An 18,106-nucleotide genomic window follows, 5' to 3' on the forward strand; every position below is an offset into this window, starting at 1 on the left:
TGTTCCAAGGAAAACTTAGAAAAATGACAGATAACAGAACCTCAAAGACTTCAGATTATTTAGATGAATCCAACACATTGTTCTCCAAAGCTAATCTCCAGCCTTGGCATGAAGGCTAATCATGGTTATCATTAGGGTCACAGCTAGTCTAAGGGGTCGAAGCAACTTATCATGGTTTGTTTGTACTAACATCAATTCGCCACCATTACGTGCTATAGAGTGTCATGCAGGGTTTGTTTGTACTAACATATCATGGTTATGGTATTGAGACGAAGCAACTTATCGATATAGCTGTAGTTTGTACATATTTTTCCTCAGAAAGAACAGTTATCATCCATCTTCATGCAATTTGTCTAATACCAATATCTACACAACTGAAATAATGACTTTTTTTCTGAACAAAAAATAGTATATCCGCTGAATACAATCGGCTCGGTTGATTTTTTTAATCATAGTTGAACCTCATCAATAATATTTCTGTACCATCTTTTACAGCAGCTGCATGCCCAATACGGGCATGCATACAGGAAAACAGAACAACAATCCACTACTAGATCAATCAAAAGATACAAAGATTTAACAAATTTCAATGTTCTTATTATAATAATGATATGAACAAATCATTGAACCATGGGATTTCATCAGCTACATTGTACTGTAAGGTGGAGAGAGTCATCTATGTAGCAAAAAGGTACCTGAATCTAAACTCATATGGAAGAACTTGAATTGGCTGCTGAATGGGACTTCCTCTTGCCGCTTCTAGGCATTTAGTTGCTTCGGTCCTCAACTCATTTGGGAGTTGTAAGCAGATCCAGTCCATTAATGACTCCACATCTTTTGCAAAATCTCGTAGGTACCAATCAAGCAGCTTAGGAATTGCTAATTTGTTTGGTGTGGATATACCAATGGATGCTTGCAAATAATCCCTTTTTGCTCTTTCCAACTCTTTCTCAATTTTAGCTGCCGTGTATACTCTCACCTGAAAATTGTCAGCGAAGTCACTCGATCAGTTTTAAGACTGTTTCAGACTCCTGTCAGGGCCAGAATTATGTGATTTAGTATAGAAAGCTCTTAATAGTTTTCCCAATTTCTTTTATGACCCTAAGATTAAACTTCAATTCAAATGCCAAAATTTCAGATGCAAAGAGGGGCTACCAAAAGTCATTGAAAATCTTAGCATCCTAACTTAATGCTGCTTATTTTGTGGCAGGAATACAGCATGATGCACGTACATGTTCTGTTTAATGTATAAATACTACCTCACTCTGCAGATCTTAATGCTAGCGATCAAAGGTGACAAAGCCATAGAGCATATATGCATAATTTACACAACAAGGTGTGTCTGGGGGAACTTACAGCCGGTGATGACCAACTTCCACATGAAAGTGCAAATGTGACCAAGGGTTCAGGCCATTCTAATCCAAATATGCCTCGCATTGTTACATCATCACTTTTAGATCCTTTAGGGAAGACCTTTTAGGTATTTTAAAAGGATTAGTCAGTAAACAGAATATCAATCTTCACAAAGACTAAATGATATCCTACATGTTTCGAACTGTAAGGCAGCCTCAAAATGAAATGTTCGATTGTCATTGCACTGAGCATGTGACCACCCACATTAATCATAGCCTGTAAACAGTAGGAAGGCATTAGAATTCATCATTAAAGATATGCATTCATAATAATCCAATTAAGCAATGCTTATTTGATCCAGAAAAGTGAAAAGAAGGATCCGACGTCGTACCTTTAGCATCAGCGCAACAATCATCTCAGGACTAGCAGGAATGCCTTGCTCGAGAAATGCCTGAGATTAGAAGTAGCATAGAATAGAAAAAATTACTTAAGACGGCTTTTCGGGTGTCTATAAATCTTTCAGCTTTTCTCGTGATTATATAAACAGTCTAGGACACACTAGAGCTGAATGACAATACATTCTTTGTCAGCCCACAAGAAAGCCACAATATATTTTGTAGCTTCAGAATAATTACCTTTCACAAAAATGGGACAGCAAGCATATATCATGATTTTTTAGACTACCGAGATCTCTAAGACTTGACTATCGGAAAGAAAAGTACCCAATGATCTTTAATTTTTAGATTAACTATGCCAGTTAAGAGCTTACATTCATCATGCATGAATTATAAATGTTAATCCAGAATGCAATCTTCTGCTGATGTGTGAGACCTGATAAATCCACTGATGCAAGCTCTCTGAGCAAACGTCTGCACTTTAAGGACAAGAAGCAACTAAATGTTAGTCATCAGACTTGAATAATGGAATGGCGAATCAAGTAAAGAACAGAGATCTCACTTTAATCTCCATGTAAGAAATGAACAACCCATGGGAAGGTTTGGAAAGTTCGAGCTCGCTTCAACTGCTCGGAAATATTTATATGGGCCAATGTCCCTTATTCCAAATTCTGCACAGATACCGTATGGGTCTAGAGAATCGGTTTCTTCTGAACTCCCACTAGAACCTGATACCGAAGGAGATGCCTCGAGCAGCTCTTTAGTGTTCCCTGGAGAACTCAACCGTGAGAATATGTTCATCAGGCACCTCAAGATATCCTCGGATAGTTTGCTCGGCCCACTCGACTCAGATTCACTTGGAGCATTGGACTCGTCCAATTTTGCTTCACTGGAAGTGCTCCTTAAGTTTATTCCAGTTCTTTCATTATCCACGGAATTGCACTTTGGCTGAATTCAACAACAAGAACACAGATGGCCATACACATAAAATAAATTAGGTACATCAATATCTAAAGAAATTTTAGTAAGTTTAACATGTCAGTTAACTTAGTTGGTAAAGATCTTTGATAGTTTATTGCAAAGTCCTGGATTCAAATCCCGGCCTTTGTCACTTACCATTTGTCACAAAAATAAAAAATCTTTACTAAGCTATGATAGGACAAAAGCTGTTACCCGTGCATCCGCCTGCTTGTTTCCATTTGCAGCTGTTCCTACTTTCGAAGCTCTCCTTACTGGAGATTGCCTACAGTTTCTAGGACAGTTAGCGCCTATTTGATTCTCTTTTCCTTGCTGCTTTTCAGTAATGGCCAAAGATGACTTCAACTTCTTTGGGGAGAGCTTATCGTCGACAAACTGATTAGAGGAAGGCACATTTCGGTCTGTGTTTGATGACCACTGCAAAGAGGCTAGCTGTTTCGAGAAGGCCAAGTCTTCAGTATATGCTGAATTCGAATATGACTTCCGTTGCCCCAAGGTTTTGGAGTTTTGAGAAAGGGAGTCAACATCGTATCCTAATTCCTTGGTTTTCTTGCAGGACGAGATGTAGATAGCTTCCTGATAGAGGCCTTGCCGAAAATTCACCACCTGTTCTTCGAGGCGAACCACCTCTTCCTCTAGAACGGCGATTTCGGCCAAAAGTTCTAGAGTCTTGAGGAAAAAGAAAAGAATTTGAAGTCAATTTAAACCTCTTTTGGCATCAGGAGATACGAAATTGCTGCTCTATGATGCCTTGAGAAGGAAGTTTACCGATGGTTGGAATACGTAAAGAGAAGAGAGATTGAGGAAAGCAAAAGGTAAAGGATAATTACAGGTGAAGGCAGATATGGTGGAAGACGAGGAAGAGCACCCAGAGGTCTGGTGAAAGCCCTCTCCAAGGCTCTGTGGATGTTCTCTTCGTTCCTCAGCTTCTTTCTGAGCTTATCAACCTGCAAACAGGATGAGATGAAGCAATTCAATAAAAGCAAATCGAACAAAACGGACAGAGAAGCTAATCGTATGGAACGCGAAGATTAGTATTCAGAGTAGAACCGATACATCTTGCTGCAGAGCAATCTTCCTCTCTCTTCCAGATTGGCATCTGTTGGGTCCATTTGCTATGACCACCGATCCATTCCCCTGCATCTCAGTCTTCTTCTCCTTGTCGATTCCCTTCACGCAGCAAAACTCATAAGAACACGACAACAAAATCGCAACAACTCAATGGTAAAGAAGTAGCTTTTCGAAAAGGAAACAAGCTGAGATCGCATCTAGAATTCAAATACGGCTTTCTTCTTTAATTTTACCAAGGAAATCACTGAACCCATTTCGAATTCTGATTGCAAACCGCCATTTGTCCTCAAACTCCCAGAAGAAACTAGAGTACAGTCTCTCTCTTTGAGAAAGAAACCATAGCGTTCAAATGATTTAAAGGTATTCTCAAAAGCCAACCTCGAAATTGCCAATCCGTCTCAATTCCGTATGCATCAACAGCTAAAGAAAAAGGATCAAACTTCGGTTTCAGGAAAAAGATTCACTAGCCTAGAGAGAACCGCGCTGGGCTCAAATTCGCAATAAAGAAGCTAACTTTTCCGAGGCAAAGAGCATCAAGACCCAATAAAACAGAGACCCGTCTCGGATTTGCGTCAAAGGAGCCTACTTTATTGCGCTTCGGGGAAGCTTTGATGACCAGGGACGGCGCCCGCGCCTTGGAATTCATCGCCCTCCAACTCCTCCTCCTCCTCCCCACTGCTTGCATGAAAGGAAGAGCTAGCTGAGTAAAGAGATGAGAAAGCAGACTCTGCGAGCCTCAGCAGCCCAAGAAACCAGATGGAGGTATATCCGGAGGAGAAAAGCATTAAACAATCTTTAGACCTGAGGAGTGATCTCATTCGCGTACGGGGGCGGGAACGTTGAATGCGAGCGGAGGGAGGATAGCGAGACCTGCGGCCAAGGAGGCAGCTTTGGATGCCATTAATGGATGGGAGGGCCGAGAAGCATCGGAGCCACGAGACGCAGAAAGAGCGACGCTCTCGCTTTCACCAACTCACTTGAGCTACGCTGCGTCTTCTTTTCAGCTCCAAATAAGATTGCTTTGGAGAGCGAGTCGGGAGGGAGGCCACAGGCGCTGGTGTCAGGCGCTGCCCCCCCCCCCTCCCTCTCTCTCTCTCTCTCTCTCTCGGAGGAGGTACATTCGTTGGCTCACCGCGACGTAGGGGACGTCGAGGATCGAAAGGCGAGAGGGCGTTGGAGGTACTCGCGATCAGCGCGCGTTAGCGAAACTGCGTGGAGCCAGCGCAGGTTAAGGTGTGGGCTTCTGCCACGCGGCTCGTCGCGAGTAACCGTGACCCCACCTCATCCCACTTTCCAGCTCTGGGCACGGGGGCCTACCTTTTTATCTTTTCTGTGGGTGTGGTTTGGCGAACGTGTCCCACCCGGATTCCTTACCCTTCACGTAGGTAATGTGGTGGTGTAACTCGAGAGATGGCAACAATGGTGAGATATGATGGAAGCTTATGTACAATGAGAGACTGCATCAGATGCTGCAGTGAAACTTCCTATTGGTGCAGGAAGACTTGCTTCGAGTGCTGACCTTTAACAGTGCAGACTCATAATTCTTCTGCCACCAAATCAGTAGAAGAATCACAGCTGATGAACACATGTAGTTGACACATGATTTTTATTCTCGGCCTTCTCTCGTGACAAAACTCCTCTTCTGCTCAACTCTTTCTGGTTCATGTCTACATTGATAGATACGATCATTTTATAAACCCTAGTCAGATCAGACAGGAACTGTGCTTGTTGTCTTCCAAAACATGTCTCAACATGGCCTAAGCAGTTTGATTGCATCCACAAGCCCCCAAAAGCTCTGCAAAAGGTGCAATAACCTGCCATGTTGATCATTTACAAATCACAAGGCAAAAGATCTTGGAGCTTAAGCTAAATTCTGCCTACTTGTTGCCAAGAGAGATTTATTGTAGTTTGGGCAGTCATAACTACTACCCTTGTTTTGTTGCTGAGTGTGATGCCAGTGGATGGACAGTGCAGGAAAAGTGAAGACCTTGTCAGGTTGGCTCTGTTCACCTGCAACACAGGTTAATTTGGCAGGTAAACCATATTAGATGTATATAGAACATTAACACATGGTTTGCTGCCATGTAAAACAAAGCCATTCAGCTACTATCAGTAGATTACTAAAGCTTCCAATCCTTTGTATGACTACCAAGTTAAACTTCTGTCACCTTCAGATTGCCTTTATTTGGAGCTACCACAAACATTGTGCACCAATAGACAGGCACAGAAAGGACTACTACTTATAATCTTCCCTGGTGCAGATAATCCAGTTGTGTATTCCAACTTGAATTGGTATCTGCTGTCTCATTCTGATATTACAAAGACAGATTTGTAATCAGATATCCAAGCTTGCAGAATACCATGCTTTTGAGCTGGTCCAACACCACCTGTCAAGATGTCCCCAGCAATATGGATGGACCACCAAATTGATCCTGATAGGCTGATTAACATCATACTTTGTCTGAAATTTAATACAAAGCACTTGTATTTTTCCTTGGTCCTTGTAATAAAGCTTGGATGATATGTTTGGTCATGGTTCAAGATAGGATTTATGGCTGACTTGCTAAGTTTTGAGAAGAAAAATCTGCAGTAAATGACAAACAAAGAAGTTTTATTTGAAAACTTGAAGAAGCACTTGTATTTTTCCTTTTGTTCATCCTGTAAATGAAGACAGAGTGCAGTGGAAAAGACCTTCTTTGGTGTTCTCTGTCATAACCTTGCAGTGATTCTTAGAACATGGTATTTATCCAAATCATGGTCTTGGCTTGTCCCATTCAGAGCTAAAGAAGCAATATGCACTTCAAGAAGCAAGGAGACATCGAAGGTGCTGCGAACTCAGCTCTTGTAAAAGCCTTTCTTTAGCTAGCAGTCTTGAAGTTTGAACAGGATTTTATGACAACGTATGCAATCAGATTGTACCTTGTCACCTCCTCTCATGACAAAAGATACTTGTTCTAGGGATTGGCATTCATCATGTGTGGCTAGTGATCTTGAGATCTTGACAGAGAGAAGGATGTAATGGTCTAAATACACAGGCATGTGATTGAACTGTGGTGGATGCCATTGGTTTACACAAATGTCAGTGTTCTGCAACAGTTTCAGACATGAAATGGAGAGTCATTTGACTGCTGAACCAAAGGTGGAAGACACCAATCACTAGGGGAGCATCTGCATGAGACACAGGATGTTGTAAGGATGATCAAAAGTGGTAATCTTGGTTAGGATTCTCTCATTAATGATTCAATCATACATCTTTACTTGCTGCATGATGAGATCAATAATGCCATATGGCCTGAGAAGGACATAGGTTAAAATTAATGGTGAAAATACCTAATTTTATTGGAAGTCTGGCAATAATGAATTTAATAGTGCTAAAAAAGAAGAAAAAAAATACTCTTTTTTCTTCCACCATAGATTTAGATCTCAAACATTCATCAAAATACCATCTTCAGAAAATTTGATCCCTATCTCCAGTCCTTAAAGCAAGGTTAACAAATCCAACTAAATTTTAGTTTCAAACTCCAACTCAATTTGAAACACTGAAAAGAATTACTCTGAATTACCATGTAATAATAGTACACAGTTTTGTTTCTCTGAGGCCTCAATAGTTTCTGGAAACAACTCTGAAAAGGCTTCTCTATCAATCCACTTTTCTTGACAACCACTACCTTTAACAGTGAGGATCTAATTATTGCATATATAACTAGCTTAAGAAGTTCTTGAAAATTTCAAAATGTGTTTGAATACAATATAGAGAAAGCAAATGATAAAGTGATGTTTAATCATGGTAGAAGCAGCAGCAGGAGGTATTTTAGCTAGAGTTCTTTTGTGGCTGTGTAATTGGAGGGTAGTTTGATTTTATTCAGGTTCTTTTGGTGGAATAACAAGCATATTGAAGGTCTAAAATTCAGATAAATATATGAGATACTTAAGAAAAGGAAGAGAAAGAAAGTAATAAATTACATCTTATCCAAACAAAATGAAAGATGAACAACATGGCTGATGAAATGTTCCTATCCTTGATCTCTACTCCACTCTGTCTAACATACTTCCACAACACTCTTATCTTAATTTCCTGAGGGAATTGTTCAACCTCTCCAGAGTTCAGAGACCATCCAACCACCACTAGCTTATTGATGTTGGCTTGTCGAGGACAATATATTATTGAGAACATCATCTAATATGTGGTTGATCTGAAGCACATGAGCTTCTTCAGTACCTTTCACTTGATTTTAACCTGCAAACAAACTAGGGAGAGGATTAGGCCAATTAGATTAGCAGTCGTGATTAAAAGGCTCTTTTCGTGATCTCAGAGAATCCAAAAGGATTCAGCATGAGAAAGACATTACAGCTTCATAGATCATCTGTCATTGTTAGCCTTAATCAGGTCTCACTCCAAATGCTGGTTCTTGGAATCAGGACTGTGATTTGAAGGAATCGTAGTGCAGACATTGTAACCAAAGCCCAAGGCTGGTATCGGTTAGAACATTGAGCACAGTTTGGAGGTGTGATTATATTCTAATCTTGATTAGGATAACAAAAATACTACATGATATGCTTGTTTCATATAATTATGTGAGTCCATGCACTGTTACTTTTCTCTCTGCCAACACTGTGAAAAGATGTAGAGAGAGGTTTGTTTGGCCAACATGGACGTGAGCATATGATGGTGAGCAATGATGCAGGGCACTGCGAGAGAGAGGTCTCTGCCTCCCATCTCCATGAAGACAAACGAGCTTTGCACGTGGTGATGGTAGTGAAACAGGTGAGAGAGTAAGGGCTTCTTGCTCGGTCACTGCAACAAGTTCTTCTTCCGTGCAGACACACACACACACAGGGCATTAAAGCAGCTCATTAATGGGTACCATGCTCGACTCCAAAGCGAGCAATCATGTGCCAAAAGACGTCCAACATCTTCCCTTTCCCTGACACACTCAATGTGGGAAACATTGAGCAGTACGTCGTCCATCTCGTGTCTGTCCATGGCACATCGCCCTCAAAGAACACAAACGCAGATGCATCCCTGCCTCTTCAAGCAAAAGCTGCTAGTTTGGGTCGAACATGGTCCTAAACAACAGCGGAAGAAGAATCCAAAGAGGTGGATTCTACATCAAGCTGCAGAGAGGAAGGTGATGATGCTAAGTGTAGGGTAGTTGGCCTCCATGGCGGTACCAGAGACGAAGAATCTAGGTTCTGTGCCCCATAGATCTTGGTCGTTCCCTAGCTACGTAGGTGGTGCTTCTTCAGCCTTGCGACATTGCTCGTCTGCTTCCAGTACTAATCTTTCTGCAAGAGTTGCTGTGGTGAGGGACACTTTAGGCCTTTAGAAGCATTGGGGAAAAAAGGGGTAATTTTTGGGACCATTTCTTTGGATCGAGATGAGATTCATGTGAGGGTATGCTGATTTTGATGTTATTGCAATGTGTAAATCTATATTTATGCATAAAGATATTGAAATTTAGGTGAGGGTATGCTCATTTTTGTGCATAAAGATATTTGAGATTTATAACTTAAACACAATCCCAACCTAATTTTAGCAAAACAAAATAGGAGTTGATAGTGAATTAGGAGGGTAGTTTAGTCTCTAAATGATTTTGTTTTAAGTTAAAATTTAGTATGTATTTAGTGTCATATGTCTCCTAATTTTTTTTATAAATTTTCATGATAATTTAAGATCATTTGGTCACTAGAATAGTGAAGAAATATTTTTTCTTAGAATTATGTGTGGTTTCATTGATACTAATTAATTCATTTGATTATAGAGTTAATTTTTAAATTAAATATAGTTTTTTTTATAAGATATTTTATCAATTTTTTCTGTGAATTATTATAAATCAATAATTCAAGATATATGATTCTTAATTAAGATATCTCATGACCCTATAATTCTAATTGATAGGTGTATCACTCTCTACCACACTCCATCATTAAGTAATGTGATCTTTCATCGACATCTTCATTTTTGAATTCATTCATGTGAGTATAAGCTTAATTCACTGTAAAATAGTTATTATATAAATTATCATATCCATAATATATTTTGAATGATATGATTGTCATGAGCTAAATGTAAATATATATAAGCATAAAAATATATGAATTATGATGTAAAATATATTATATACTTGCGTATATGATAACGTATGGTGTGAGAGTATACGTGTTTTTTTATAACGTGTTATATGGGAGTGTATGAATATATTATGATGTGTAATAGCACGTATATATTACGATGATGTATTATGTAATAACACATATATATGTTATAATATGATAAGTATAAGTATACGAAATTGTTATGTTTCCTACATGTGCTAAAGAAATTATAGGATGAGATGCTTATTGTTAAATCTTATATCGACGATTTTAAAATATTATATACATAATATCATGCATGCTCACCTAAAAAAGATTATAAAAACTTATATTTACTAAGTGATTACTCATTATATATCTTATTTTATAAGAAAAAGTACTAATAGTAGGTATATGCAAGCCCATACCAACATAGATACAAATGATGACTTATGGATACTGTGTATAAATTTTGGATATATTATGTTTGTGTTTTTTTTTAGTTAGATGTTATAATTATTTACATATGTCAACAATATTATAAGTATTGTATATAGAAAAAATCTTATTATTTTGTTTAATAAATTAGTATGTCTTAATTTTAATATTATTTATTTTTTACTATATTTCCATCGATAATAATAATAAAAATAAAAACATAATATTCAATCTTAATGATGCATGTAAGATATAGGTGAAATCAGAAATGGGGTATTATAAAAAAAATTAAAAATTAAAAATTTTAGCAGCGTTATATTTTTCTTGTAGTCTTATCATTTTGGATGCTAATCATTTCAATCAAAGTCTTACTAGTACACTTATAACCTGACACAAATTTGCATTTATGCATAAGTACTCGTCAACCTGATATATATGTGCCCACCGAACGAGTGGTGCTCAACGGGCACATCAATCCATGGTGACAGACATTTTGAAACTGACATGACAATTGGATGTCACGGCTGACATGACATGACAACCTGATCGAAATAACCTCGCTAATCTTTATCTTGGTAGAATAAAAAGATCAACTCTTTCCCTCAAGAGAGTTGAAGATGCTAACCTTTTCTAAATGAACACTTTTTGAAGTCTAACAAAAGTCATGCTTGAATGAAATGTTTTTTCTTTTAATAAAATTACATGAATCAAAATTGTATCTATGAAATTTTGATTTTTGAACTATATTAATCATATTAGAGTTATTTTTTTTCACAGCCATTCATGTCAGACTGACAGATCAAATCTTACTGTACAATAACATCAATTATTCGTAAAGACTTGGAGGCAGAGATTGACAACTCATCTTGGCATGATGACAGATAATGAGGTAAGATGGAGTCATCTCCTGCAAATTTGCATGGACTAATGTATAATTTTACCCTCTCTACTAATGTAATGCATCTTCAAATGCAAAGCTTCCCACGTACTCAGTCAAAAGGACCAAGTCTTCTCTTCTTCCCTGGATTACGAGAATATACAGCCACACCCATTCACACAACATCCATACATCAAAAAATCGGCAAGTAGATCAACGAAAATGAGCATTATTAATGCATGCAGTACTCAAATCATGCAAACCATTATCCAAACTCCAAAGAAGCCGAACAAAATCTTTCAAGGTTCAGGAATTTGAAGTCATTCCCAGCAACCAAGTACTTCTTCTTGGGCAGTCCATACCTGAATACGAAACAGGCACTTGAGATGTTGAAATAATCTAATTTACTTCCCACAACCAGTCAAAATTTATGAATTAAATCTGACAATTTCAAAGGGGGACATTCAGAAGTGCTAGTTTCCACCATGTATTTTACATTACCATTAGCTACATCTTACTCGCCTAAAACCGTCTGGTGTTTCACTCACTACAGCTAGAACAGCTCAGTGAAGCCTCTTTTCAGCTCACTTGTTGTTGGTTCCCGTAGAAAGAATAAGCCCCATAAGCAGCATACATGCTCGGGTCTGGAACTGGTGCAGCATATACATACCCATTATAAAATTGCCCTCCATAATACATGCCGTTCCACTGGTTACCCAAGTCAGATCGTAACTGTGAAGAAACCAGACATGTCATGAGTTAAGAACAGGCAAAAACTATGCTAAATCTAACAGATAGGTTGCCCCCTTATGCTAAGGGAAGTGTTTGGAATTTGGAACTAGTTGCAAATTGAGATCGTATCTGAAAATTCTAAATGAACCTCTACAAGTGGACCAGCATCAATTGGTACTTTGAAACGAATTGAAGAGCTTTGGTGCTTCATTAGCACAAAGAACAGTTTCAATGGTTTCATCATATTCAAGGTTCCACTTTCCAGCCATTAAACTAATCTAATGTCACACATAAAAGGTCAAACCTGTTTGTTTGCAGGGTTGCGGCCCCAAGAAAGACGTACAGTCTGCTTTCCAATAACTGTTCCATTTAACCCCTGCAGTGCCTCTTCAGCATTGTTTCTACCAAAGTAAAACATTAAGGAGAGGAGTTATGTCATTTTCTATTACTGTCACATTTTCTGAAACTAAAGATCGTGTAGTACCTTTGGACGAACTGCACAAATCCACATTGTTTCCCAACTGGTATTTTTACTGAGGCAATCTCACCATATAGAGAAAATGTCCGCTTAAGATCATCTTCACTAACATTTGGGTCAAGTCCTCCGACAAATACCTATAGCAAGTCACAAAAGATAGATAAATAACAGAAAGCTATATATGTAGATAGCAGAAACTTGCGTAGACAGCATCTTTACTTACTGTTGTGTTAGTCAAGTCTCCATCTGATTGAGCAGATGAACCATTAGATCCAGAAACCCCTAAGATGACAATGCAAATCATGGAAAACTAAAATAACCCAAACGGTTATAACTTCATAACGAGTATATATAATGTAAATTCCTAATAAAAACATGCAGAAGCTGGAAAAATTGGTCAATTTTTCATCAATTATATAAAAGAAAAATAATATGAATCTTTAAGCCACTTGCAAAAGGTGTTTTGTGCCAGTTAGTACACTTTTGGATTGATAAAGTTTGTTTAGTTTCCGAAAAGTGTTAACCCAACAGACGATAAAAATCTCTGCAACTTTAAACAGACAAACACACTTCTGCTTAGCTATACATCCCTACCTCCAATCAGCTCAAGTGAAAATGCCATTGCTCCTATTTCAAATGACTGGTATACCTCTTTAAGTTGAGTTAACAAAAAGGTTTACACTTTTCATATTTCCCGTTTGGCATCATACTGGATTTAACTGTTTTAAATATCTGTACTTTCAAGATGACTACACTCTGCATACTAAAACTTCAGTCTTCCACAATCTCCAGCAATTAGAGGGTTCTCTCTTCACCGGATAAGATCAAACCATAACCAATAAGCTTGCTAGGCTTTGCTCCAAACAAGACACTAAAATAAGATGGAGGGCAGATATCAGGTTGACAGGCGACCATAGGATTTTGCTCAAATTTTGACGGAGTCTTCTATATTTATAGTTGTTCACCATAGCCGACTCCATAAAGACAAGTCAAACAATTGTAAACACACAACACCAAGAAACAGGCTTAATAAAATGAACCAAGATAAAGGCAAAGAACAAGGCAAGTCATTAACACTTTCACACTTTCAATGAAGAACAGAACCCTTCTATGTCTAGTCACATTGTTGAAAGGAACTCTTCTATGGCACCAGAGCCATAAATGTAGATCATGCATTGGTGTTCTGAGGGGAATTGTGAGAGGAGACTTCAAAGATCAAGGTGCATCTTGTTCTAGCCTAAAAAACACCTCACGTTTTCTTATTGTTAAGTTCATAATGCATTTCCAGAATAAGTGATTTAAGAAAACGAGGACCTAACATGTTCTCAACACTGTCAACTTCCTAAGATATATATCTTTCAAGTAAACATATGAAACTGAAAATTCAAAAACAAAAAGTGTATAAAGAAATAATGAAAAAGAACAATGGAGAACAATTCATTAACAGTAACTTATTGGCTGATTTAAAATAAATAATCATGCTATTGGAAATATATTAAATGCAATTATAGTAAAAAGCTACTATATACATCACATAAGAGACTTAGAACTTAACAATCTATATCTTCAAAGATAATAATAAGCCTGTCGTAAAGCCGAATGCTTATCCATCATGAAGCTGAAGTGCATGATGATCCAAAAACATAAAAAAAAAGGTTTTGGGGGCTATTTTAAATTCTATGTGATCTCCATTCTCTATGATAGGAGTCTGATTTCTTTAAAAGGTTAAAGACTATGTATCCTTATCTTTCTCTTTCAATATCCTTTCCTACTGTCTTACATAATGGTTGGTAGATGAAAAATGAGATAGTTCTTTTGTCCCCTCCATTTGACTTCCGTCGTCTTTCTTCTCTTTATCTTCCTTTGAGGTTATAAATCAACCAAAATTGATCAAAATTGTACTAATTCTGGTTGTGTTAGATTGATTTTACTTGTTTCTTACCAATCTCTAACTATAAAGCCAAAAGATTGGCCAAAAATCACCTTAGACCACAGTGTAGATCATGTGATTGTATCAAAATCAGCTAATTCTGTGTATTACATTGTAAATATTGCTTTTGAGTTAGAAGATAACAATAATTTTGGAATCAGTGAGTCACAAAATCACTAGACCCTTGCATACTTCTATTTTTTAATTCTTAAAATGTTCTGCGATGCAAATTCTAGGAATATCTTGTAGGGTAGGTAAAAAGAAAGTGTTAATTCAAAAAGTGTGATTTTATCTACTATGAAAGAAACATGGCTGTGATGATGACATTATAGTAATAAAGACTTATCACTTGTACCTTCTATACTTTTACAGGGTGCTGTCCCTGATAAACTCAAAGATAAGAAGAATATAAGGCATCCTACTCCCTTAAAGAAAAAAAAGAATTGCAAAAAATCTTCTGCTTGCAATTCTACCACCATATAATGGACCTCACTCATGGAATAGAAATTTAACTTAAAAATGCAAATTATAATTGTATATTCCAAACAAATAATACGCAATGTGCCCATGCAAGATAAGCATAATACTAGGAGAGAATGCAAACATACCAGATGACTTTCTGGGAGTTGCTGGACCAATGCGCATTGGTCTGGTTGAACAGTATACACCATTCATTTCAGTCATGGAAAGTGTCTTCTCATTTTCATTTCCAAATCTTACAAATCCATAACCCTTTGAACGGCCAGTATTTGCATCAATAACAACTTTTGCGCCTTTTACAGATGGGTATTTACTAGCAAAAATTTCTTGTAATGTGGCATCAGTAACATCAGAAGCTAAATCTCCTACAAATATAGAGTAATCAGAGGAAGCATCTGAACGTCTATCACCCATACTAAATGATGCCCAATTTAGCCTAAAAGGTTGATCAGTGTTAGGCATTGTATGACCACCAAAGTTTTGAAGTACTTTTTCAGCTGCTGCGTGTGTATAGAACTCCACGAAACCATATCCCTCTGACTGTCCAGTCTGCTTATTGCGGATGACTTTGATGGAAACAACCTGCAAATTGATTCAAGGATTTATGAGAAACAAGAATATAATATGCCGTATTTAAACGTTATATATTATTGGATACATGAGAAGCAGATATCACTGTGCATATGACATAGTAAATATATATGCCATCTTTCAATGATATATATGTTACTGGATAGGTAAGATGCAGGTATCACACTGTATATGACTGATATATTAAGTGCTCTGTACAAAAGAAACTAAATGAATAAATGGACATGGACATGAAAACCTACACAATCTACTATCCATATATCAAAGGAAACACACCATATTCCATCCATGTAAAATCAATAAGTTCACACATGAAGGCCATTTAAGACAAAAAAAGGAAAAAATGAAAAACAATGTGTTAATGGTTGACTCATAATAAAGAAAATATTTACAAAGAATTACTAAGAATAATAAATAATATTTACCATTGGCAACATAATGATTGACTCAAAAACAGGCTTAAAATTCAGTTAAAACATGCTCAAGATATAATAGAACTATAGAAGTACTTTGGGTAACAAAAAATGGCATTTAAAAACAAAATATATACATACATACATTGTATATACACATATATACAGTGTATATACATGTGTGTGTGTGCATCAGTCTCAGCACAAAAAAAAAAAAAAAAATTCAACCTCGGACACTGAAGAAGTAGCCTATTATAACATTACTTCCATTTAAGTCTACACGGTAGCCCAGAAAATGAAATGAAAGAAAACCACAATTTTCAGCCTCTAATATCTCTGAAGGGGCAAATGAAATATCACCTCCATTTATGTCTACAAGGTAGCCTAGAAAGCAAAATAAAAGAAAACCACAATTTAGCTATTGTTCAGTAGGATAAAAAAATGGCAAAGAAAATCATAGGAAAAATTGTTAAGATACGGGTTGGTAGGTGTCATTTCCCCAAAATTGCTACTTTTACAAAAGAAAAATAAATGTGCCAACAACTTCAAAAACTTAAAACAGTCATAGAAGTAATGTTGGCTGAGGACAGCAGAAGAATAAAAGCACTGGTAGACTGAACCCTAGACCAACAGGTATAAGATGTACAAAACATATCACATGGGTGACTGGCGAATAATGGATTGCTCATGTCACTCGCATTCAATCATGTCATGCTAGCCCTGGCCTGTAGGCTACGTAGTGCACAACATATATTTATACAACTACGTGAAGGCTTAGATCCAGACGCAATGCTGCATCATTGCAGGAGCACTGCTTGATTTGTATCTTCCCATTCACGCCATTAATTTAAGGGTCATATTTTCAGTGCAATTATCAAGAGTGAATTAGTTTTAGTATTTATTGCTAGGCTTGCACCATCCAATCCTTCATAATCTGGCTATCCATAAACAGAGACAAGGTAGAATCATGATACAATCACAAATTAGGTAATCCCATGGTATAAAGACAACATTTCCTAATAAATTTCTCTCCTTGAAAGCTTATGGAAACTATAAAAGATCTAGTACTCCTCCACAACGTTTTCGACAATAAATCCTTGAAAACAATGTCTCAATTAACTAAGCCTCTACCGATGAAACCTAATAAGCATCTTGTTTTCTCACCGTAATAGGTAAAATAGACTACATTATACTTGGATCATCCATAAAGCGGAAATTTGGCAGGATCTAAGCTACCACATTCCGAATAAAGTGCTAAAAAAAAGTCGAAATCCAGACCTCGCCGGTGTGCCCGAAGCAATTATGGAGGTAGTTCTCGTCCATCCAGTAGTGGAGGTCCCCGACCCAGATCGTCTTGTTCTCCTCCCCACCCGCCGCCGCCGAGTTCGCTCCGGCCCCATGGTGCTGCGGCGTCAGCACCGGAGGATGGTGGTAAGGCACGAGGTGTTGTGCGTACTGCGGAATCTGCGGCGCCACAATCTGGTGCGGCGCCATCACCATCGCCGGCTGCGGGGGGTACTGCATCGCCGGCACCCACTGCTGCTGCCGTGTCTCAGCGTTACTGCTCGCCGCCTGCTGCATCATCGCCGCCGCTTGCGGGGGGAATCGTGACCGGAGGAGGAGGCGGCGTTGGTTTTTGGGGGGTGGGGGGGTGAAAGATGGGGCGGCGAGACCGAGTAAAGCGAGAGGGGAGGGAGGCCGTGGGTTCGGGTTGGGGCAGAGATTTATCATAGGAAGCGGCGTCTTCAGAGAAGAGGAGCGATTCCAGCCGTCGGATGGATCGCGGAAGGAAATCTGGACCGTCGATGGGAGATAGAGGGAGCCGGGGCAACGATGCGATGTCGGGCCTCGTGTTGGGCCCATTTGCTGGCCCGATCCCTTGCTGTTATCCTCAGCGGTCTGCGCTGTCCCGTCGATTCCTCTGACCGATAACGTGGCGAAAGGTGATAAACTGGATGAGAGCAATCGGGTGAGATATCGTTTGGTTTATTGGGCTGGGCTTTCCTTCAACCATCATAGCAGGAAAGTCTTCCTCCGTGGTCGGTCAACTCGCTAATGCATGTTGTTTGTGATTTGTGCATGTGTCAGCTAACTCAAATCTTGGCTGGAACAGCAACTTCCGAATTGATGTCCTTGAAATTTGATTGCTTTGGACTCCCAAGTCTTCTTGTCTTCACCAAGTTTCCTTTCTTGCAGCAGCCTCAACCTCATCAGCCAGCATCTGAGGAGGAGATGGAGATGCATGACGCGAGTGTTGGAGGAGGTGAGTTGTTGGTGATTACCATGTTGAAGATT

The 18,106-nt window shown here is 38.4% G+C and overlaps 2 protein-coding genes across 5 annotated transcripts; both read right to left on the minus strand.

The window, feature by feature from the left end:
* Positions 1-436: 436 nt before the first annotated feature.
* Positions 437-4,997, minus strand: LOC135623082 (uncharacterized). 3 transcript variants are annotated; one of them, XM_065125609.1, is made up of 11 exons: positions 4,599-4,997; positions 4,384-4,472; positions 3,783-3,896; positions 3,557-3,673; positions 2,922-3,395; positions 2,311-2,696; positions 2,185-2,227; positions 1,745-1,804; positions 1,546-1,629; positions 1,357-1,473; positions 437-979 (listed from the first exon to the last, which is right to left on the minus strand). In XM_065125609.1, the coding sequence occupies exons 2-11, from the start codon at positions 4,441-4,443 to the stop codon at positions 677-679; spliced, it is 1,758 nt and encodes a 585-aa protein (XP_064981681.1). In that variant the 5' UTR covers positions 4,444-4,472; positions 4,599-4,997; the 3' UTR covers positions 437-676. The 3 variants fall into 3 exon arrangements, with proteins under 3 accessions (XP_064981681.1, XP_064981679.1, XP_064981680.1); XM_065125607.1 differs by having other exon boundaries at positions 2,123-2,222; positions 4,599-4,996; XM_065125608.1 differs by lacking the exons at positions 4,384-4,472; positions 4,599-4,997 and adding an exon at positions 4,031-4,346 and having other exon boundaries at positions 2,123-2,222.
* Positions 4,998-11,574: 6,577 nt separating this feature from the next.
* On the minus strand, positions 11,575-17,689 carry LOC135623084 (polyadenylate-binding protein RBP47-like). Of its 2 annotated transcripts, none has more exons than XM_065125617.1 (6): positions 17,090-17,689; positions 14,936-15,389; positions 12,621-12,643; positions 12,404-12,534; positions 12,224-12,320; positions 11,575-11,919 (listed from the first exon to the last, which is right to left on the minus strand). In XM_065125617.1, the coding sequence occupies exons 1-6, from the start codon at positions 17,672-17,674 to the stop codon at positions 11,767-11,769; spliced, it is 1,443 nt and encodes a 480-aa protein (XP_064981689.1). In that variant the 5' UTR covers positions 17,675-17,689; the 3' UTR covers positions 11,575-11,766. The 2 variants fall into 2 exon arrangements, with proteins under 2 accessions (XP_064981689.1, XP_064981687.1); XM_065125615.1 differs by having other exon boundaries at positions 12,621-12,679.
* Between the last annotated feature and the right edge of the window lie 417 nt (positions 17,690-18,106).

The sequence above is a fragment of the Musa acuminata genome, chromosome BXJ2-9 (genome assembly GCF_036884655.1).
Source record: "Musa acuminata AAA Group cultivar baxijiao chromosome BXJ2-9, Cavendish_Baxijiao_AAA, whole genome shotgun sequence".
Classification (NCBI taxonomy): domain Eukaryota; kingdom Viridiplantae; phylum Streptophyta; class Magnoliopsida; order Zingiberales; family Musaceae; genus Musa; species Musa acuminata.